This window comes from Musca vetustissima, unplaced genomic scaffold (assembly GCF_032173495.1).
Source record: "Musca vetustissima isolate MV318-11 ecotype Yass unplaced genomic scaffold, APGP_CSIRO_Mvet_v1 utg94228, whole genome shotgun sequence".
In the NCBI taxonomy this organism is placed as follows: Eukaryota; Metazoa; Arthropoda; class Insecta; order Diptera; family Muscidae; genus Musca; species Musca vetustissima.
In genome coordinates, this window is record NW_026874719.1 from 1 (window position 1) to 7307 (window position 7307).

At 37.1% G+C, this 7307-nt stretch overlaps 1 protein-coding gene across 1 annotated transcript; it reads left to right on the forward strand.

Moving 5' to 3' along the window:
• The first annotated feature begins 5954 nt into the window (after positions 1-5954).
• Positions 5955-6986, forward strand: LOC133336186 (lectin subunit alpha). The gene is made up of 3 exons (XM_061544478.1): positions 5955-6086; positions 6182-6293; positions 6367-6986. The coding sequence occupies exons 1-3, from the start codon at positions 5955-5957 to the stop codon at positions 6984-6986; spliced, it is 864 nt and encodes a 287-aa protein (XP_061400462.1).
• The last annotated feature ends 321 nt before the right edge of the window (positions 6987-7307 follow it).

The window sequence follows — 7307 nt, forward strand, 5'->3', positions numbered from 1 at the left end:
AAATATTGCTGTTTCGCCGTTGGTTATGCGGCTCATCAGGCATATTGGGCTATCATCATGATCATATTGGGTAGCAAATTTCTCCACATCCCTATATAATCTCTCTGATTTTTTGGTATTTCTGGTTTTCTCTGAGCGCATTTTTCAACAAATTTGTCTGTAATTTAGTTTTTTTGTAGTCGTATATGGTACAAATCTCCCACCCAAAAATTATTGTTTATTAAAAAACTCTGAACTGGCGATAATAAAATATATAAACCAGCCATTAGGCATCTTCCCCTGAAGGAAAAATTGAGATACAAAACAAAAATATTGGATTCGAAAATCGGCATATAAGTAATTGCCATTAATTAGGCATAGCAATCATGTAATTATAACCCCAAACATTCGCTAATTCTTACATCTATGTAACCAATATTGGTCCCTCTTAAGACATAGCCCCATATAACTTTGCAATCTAAATTGCAGTAGTTGGCTATCAGACTCTACCATATGTTATCAAATCTCTTATTATTTCATGCTCTTCTTGAAAAATAAATAAATGTTTCACTCTTAAATTACCATTTCATCACAAACTCTCTCAATGACTTTTGCTATAAAATTTAACGAAACATTTTTACGTCCACGGAATGAGTGTGATTTCCGTCGCTCTTTTTTATTGCCACTCTTATTAGAGATGCAATTCCAGTTGGAATCTCTTTACGTTTGTTGCATTCGGTAGTTCATTTGGAAATTGCAACAAGCCTTTTATATTTTAATAGGCATAGTATTTTTATAAGATGAATCTTTCGAGTCGAGCTTAATGATCGAAGTTTTGCAATGAAAAGGAAAGCCAGGAGAAGAACCTACGTAGCCACCATTATGCGACGCGTTTCGCCGTTGGTTATGCGGCTCATCAGGCATATTGGGCTATCATCATGATCATATTGGGTAGCAAATTTCTCCACATCCCTATATACAGGTACCCCTCGATTTTTCGGTATTTCGGGGTTCTTGAGCGCATTTTTCAACAAATTTGTCTGTAATTTAGTTTTTTTGTAGTCGTATATGGTAACAAATCTCCCACCCAAAAATTATTAATTATTAAAAAACTCGAACCTGGCGATAATAAAATATATAAACCAGCCATTAGGCATCTTCCCCTGAAGGAAAAATTGAGATACAAAACAAAAATATTGGATTCGAAATTGGCATATATCGGTCATTAATTAGGCATAGCAATCATGTAATTATAACCCCAAACATTCGCTAATTCTTACACTACGTAACCAATATTGGTCCCTCTTAAGACATAGCCCCATATAACTTTGCAATCTAAATTGCAGTAGTTGGAGGATTTTATACTCTACCATATGTTATCAGCATCAGTCCACGTTTTGGGGTTTCCAGATTTTAGGAAAAATCCCCATTAAAAATTGCTGAAATTGGTATTTGGAGTACATAATGGTTTACATAAATCGGTTTGTATCGGTATGGGTCCACTTTTTGTTACCTATTATCCATATTCGGCGAAAGGAGTGTCCGATTTGACATCAAGTCCGAATGTGAGACCCGTCAACGTCGTCAAAATTTAATTTAAAGCCAATTGAATAACCGATTTGGTTAACATAACATTCGAAACCTCTTTGATGAAAATATATACATACCTTATATAAAGCGAATAATGAAACCTGTATATAAACGTGTATTCATTTTTATGCCCTACAAAACTACGTCGAAAGGTTGTTCTAGCTTTATGTGACCCAAGTGTTTATAACTCTGCGAAATACTGGTCCTAGAGTGATGGCTTAGAGATCATAGAGAGAACAGTGTCGAACAGTGCTTATGGGGCCAAATTTGTGGTTAACTGTAGCTCTTGTGAACCATCAAAATCTCTTATTATTTCATGCTCTTCTTGAAAAATAAATAAATGTTTCACTCTTAAATTACCATTTCATCACAAACTCTCTCAATGACTTTTGCTATAAAATTTAACGAAACATTTTTACGTCCACGGAATGAGTGTGATTTCCGTCGCTCTTTTTTATTGCCACTCTTATTAGAGATGCAATTCCAGTTGGAATCTCTTTACGTTTGTTGCATTCGGTAGTTCATTTGGAAATTGCAACAAGCCTTTTATATTTTAATAGGCATAGTATTTTTATAAGATGAATCTTTCGAGTCGAGCTTAATGATCGAAGTTTTGCAATGAAAAGGAAAGCCGTTGGTTATGCGGCTCATCAGGCATATTGGGCTATCATCATGATCATATTGGGTAGCAAATTTCTCCACATCCCTATATACAGGTACCCCTCGATTTTTCGGTATTTCGGGGTTCTTGAGCGCATTTTTCAACAAATTTGTCTGTAATTTAGTTTTTTTGTAGTCGTATATGGTAACAAATCTCCCACCCAAAAATTATTAATTATTAAAAAACTCGAACCTGGCGATAATAAAATATATAAACCAGCCATTAGGCATCTTCCCCTGAAGGAAAAATTGAGATACAAAACAAAAATATTGGATTCGAAATTGGCATATATCGGTCATTAATTAGGCATAGCAATCATGTAATTATAACCCCAAACATTCGCTAATTCTTACACTACGTAACCAATATTGGTCCCTCTTAAGACATAGCCCCATATAACTTTGCAATCTAAATTGCAGTAGTTGGAGGATTTTATACTCTACCATATGTTATCAGCATCAGTCCACGTTTTGGGGTTTCCAGATTTTAGGAAAAATCCCCATTAAAAATTGCTGAAATTGGTATTTGGAGTACATAATGGTTTACATAAATCGGTTTGTATCGGTATGGGTCCACTTTTTGTTACCTATTATCCATATTCGGCGAAAGGAGTGTCCGATTTGACATCAAGTCCGAATGTGAGACCCGTCAACGTCGTCAAAATTTAATTTAAAGCCAATTGAATAACCGATTTGGTTAACATAACATTCGAAACCTCTTTGATGAAAATATATACATACCTTATATAAAGCGAATAATGAAACCTGTATATAAACGTGTATTCATTTTTATGCCCTACAAAACTACGTCGAAAGGTTGTTCTAGCTTTATGTGACCCAAGTGTTTATAACTCTGCGAAATACTGGTCCTAGAGTGATGGCTTAGAGATCATAGAGAGATCTTACTCTCTATGATCAATCCAACAAAACAAAAGGAGATGGAAGTCTATATTTTTAACTCTAGATTTAGTGACCGAACCAATTTTGACTCATATCAAACTTTGCTCATACGATTTTATGTGATAAATCAATAATCAAACTTTATGGTGGACTTCTCTCAATGTAACTAAAATCTCGCAGGTATGTATTATGTTTGGGAAAAAGAAATTCATTGTTTTTATATGAACTATAGGACTTTATTTAGCAAGCTTCGGAATGTCCGATTTGGACCGTTTTGTTGTATGATTTGTTGTCATTTGAAAGGTAACTTCATAATGTCTCTTTCATAGAAGTCCAGCTCTCTATTTGCCAAAAACTCTACTAGTCGATTTTCACAAACCTCCCTAGATACCAATTTTTTGTCATTAAAGAAATTTTGCAATGCACTGTAGATGTGTGTGTCCTAGCGTTGTGCTGTTGGAACACGACACCTCTCCAGTAGGCCAAGTCTGGCCGTTTATGGTCGATTGTAAATGGTTTAAAACAGTTTTATGGTCGATTTTTAGCTCCTGAACTTAACACTCGATTGTTCTTTATCACACAATATGGATCTGAGGAGGGGTAGACTACGGGACGATTTTTTTAGTTTTGGGGTTAGATGGAGTTTTGTTACGGGACACGGATAAGTCTGTACGTTTATTGCAAGTAGGTTGGAGTGAGATTAATGTGGTATGATGAAGGTGGCTAGTTCGGTACATCAGTAGTAGGATGAGCGGTGAGAGTGCCGGAGATAGGCGGCAGCATGGTACAACGGCAGCCCGATGAGTGGTGACGGTCCCGGAAGTAGGTGGTAGCTTGGCACAGTGGCGGCCTGATGACGGCACACGGTGATAAGCGGCGGTCTGATGAATGCTGACGGCACACAAAAGCTTCTTTAGCTTGGTACAGCAGCAACCCGATGAGCGGTGACAATCCCGGAGTTCGGCAGTAGCTTGGCAGAGCGGCAGTCAATGAACGGTGACAGGTTGGAGGCAGCATAGCACAGCGACGGCCCGATGAACGTTGACAGCACCCGGAGATAGAAGGCGTGCTTGTCACAGTGCAACCCCAAGATCGGTCACGGTTCCGGAGATTGACACATGGGTTGCCTGATAAATGTGACGGCATACAGAATGTTGGTGGTAGCTTAGCAAGCAGTCCGATGGGCTGTGAAACATCTAGAAGGTTGACGGAAGTTTGGCATTGCAGCAGCTCGATGAACGGTGACGGTCCCGGAGTTCGGCGGCAGCTTGGCAGAGTGGCGATCCGATGAACGGTGACTGCACCCGGAGATAGGCGCCAGCTTCGCACGTCATCCCGATGAATGGTGACAGCACCCGGAGATAGACGGCAGCTTGTCCAATGAGCGCTGACGGTCCCGGAGGTTGGTGACAGCTTTGTACAGCAGCGGTCCAATGCTTCGTCTAAAGCTAAAGGCTCGTTTTTCAACGCCACTCGACTATACAGAAGTTATTTTATTGGTAGCCGAGGCTCGTTTTGCAACCCCACTCGACTAGACGCGAATACTCCACAGCTAATTCTAGAGCTGAGTTTTCCGAAACGAACTAGTTTATTGGTACACCGTTTACATAAAATCGGATGAAAATATATATGGGCGCTATATCCAAATCTGAACCGATTTCCACGAAACTTAAAACACATTATTCTAGATTTAATTCCGTACGCTATGCCAAATTTCGTCCAAATCGAAAGATATATAGGGACTTCAGAGCATAATATTGGTTTTGACGCCGGCGAAAAAGTAAGCCGCTGACTCCTGACACCTGCTGGTGGCTTGCTGTTAACACGATGTCCGCTTATGCAATTTTCATCGCAGCAACAATTTTTAGTGTATACCTTTGACGATACAGCAATACTGTAATTGCAGATTAGTTTATTGTATGACCACTAGGGAACCTTTTGATCGTTACTTTAAGAGTGTAAACACCACCAGAGAGTCAGCGGCATACTTTTTTACCGGCGTGAAAATCATTTTCTGACAGAATATTATACGTTGTGCAAACCAAATTCAATTTATTATTTAATAAACAATAATGTCAAGGATCTTGGGAAAATTATTGGAGCAGTAGCATTTTATTATTAATTCGTTAAAAACATCCACAATCTTTGAAAATATGTTTTTTTAACAGCACTGTCGTATGTTTTGATATAAATTTTTCCATTGAAATGTTGGTACCACTGCTGAGTTTTACCTAAAATATGGCAACTCGATTGAGAGCAAGATTGAATTGCATAAAATCTATTCTAGCGTCAGCCGTCGGGATTTCCCGTTACCAATAAGAAACATACTCCAAACAACCGTCGCTAACTCTAGACTCTCTAGTTGTGTTTAAACTCTAAAGCTAAATACGTTGAAACCTCAGATTTTAAATTAATTCCAATGAACATTAAAAGTATTGACTTTTGAAATTTACCTTACGACATTTCGCAAATAACATTAACATATCCCACATTTAAAATTCTATACAGATTTCAGGTATTTTAAATATCCGCCTCATGTTATCAGTAAAAAATTCGCCCAGGCGGAACGTTTTTATTCGTTTTTCGGTAAATATGCCATCTAATTATTCTCATATGCAAGATGAATTCGTCCGGCACACTCTAATACTCGAAAATACACACGATTCGCGGATTATTCATTTTAATTATTAATTTTTTGTAAATAACTCACTAAGAAAATATAAAAAATCGTTATCATCTTTAGTGGGGAAGAACCTATGCAAAAGCATGACGACAATTGGGTATATAAGTCGGGAAAGTTAATCCAACTTTGACACTACGCAGAGATGACTCTTTTAAGATCGGTCATGTTAAGGCTACTCGCAATTGTGACACTCTTACTCGTGGTTGTCAGAGGTGATCCGCAGTGGCATAATAGCAGCGATGGACGGCAATATTTAATAGAAGGAGATGAGAAGGTAAATATTAACTATGCAAAATAATTAAGCATCTACAAATAATACACACATTTTTATTTAATTAATTAACATGTTTATTTAATAATTGTTTTTAGTATAACTGGTTCCAAGCCTTTCATGAGTGTGCTCGTCGTAATTTGCAGCTGGTTGAGATTGATTCAGAAAAAAAGAATGATGCTTTAATAGCTGTGCTGAAACCAATTTTTGGTAAATAATTGAACAAAGAGATCCCCTTAAATAAACTTCCTTTCAATAATTAAAATTGCCCCAAAATTTGTAGGTAATTCCCATAACTTGTGGTTGGGCGCCATGGATGAATTCACTCGCGATAAAAACTACAAAAGACCTTTCTATTGGTCCTCATCGGGTAAACCCATGACCTTTGCCTATTGGTCAGATCATAATCCTGACAATGATCAACACAATGAACATTGTGTCCATACATGGTCGAAAAAATCAAATTATTTATGGAATGACAATCACTGTGATACGGCAAGGTTTGGTTACATTTGTGAAGATCATCATTTGCATGTCCAGCATCAGGATGTGTTGTCGGATAAATTCCTCAAACTTACCCAGACAAATAATAAATTATTTGCGGAATATAATCGTCAACAGACAGAGTTTACGAAAACGTTGGAAGCTAGTTTTAAGGAAACTGAGACTAGCGAAACGGAATTTAAGAAAGGTCTGAACGATATCTATACAAAGTTGCAATTAGATATTAGCCATGCTTTGGCTCAGCATCAGAAAGAGGTAGATTCTTTTGTCGAAGATAAACGAAAGGCTGTCCATAGCCGGAATGTTGAGTTGCAAATTAGCACCGAGGAAATATCGAAGAAAATTACCGAAGAATTGGAGTTGGCAAAATCGGTATACAATGAGGTTTTGCAAGTTTAAGTTGTGTGTGTGTGTTCAACACAATGAACATTGTGGATTATAAGGGCAGTATTAAAGTAAAAAATAAAAATTAGTTAATAAAAAAAAATATGTACACATATTTGTATTGATTCACATAAATAAAATAAGATTGATTGTTTACTCCCTACCATGAACGCTGTTTAAATCCTTTAATATACGATAAATAGTTGTGCAATGCAATACGTAAAATTACATAAAATTTGATGGTCGATTTCCGATTTCGAAATTTTTTACCCCAAAGTAAGGTACCAAAGAAATTCTCAAAGAGGAAAATTCAATTTGTTAAGTTTTTATAAAGCA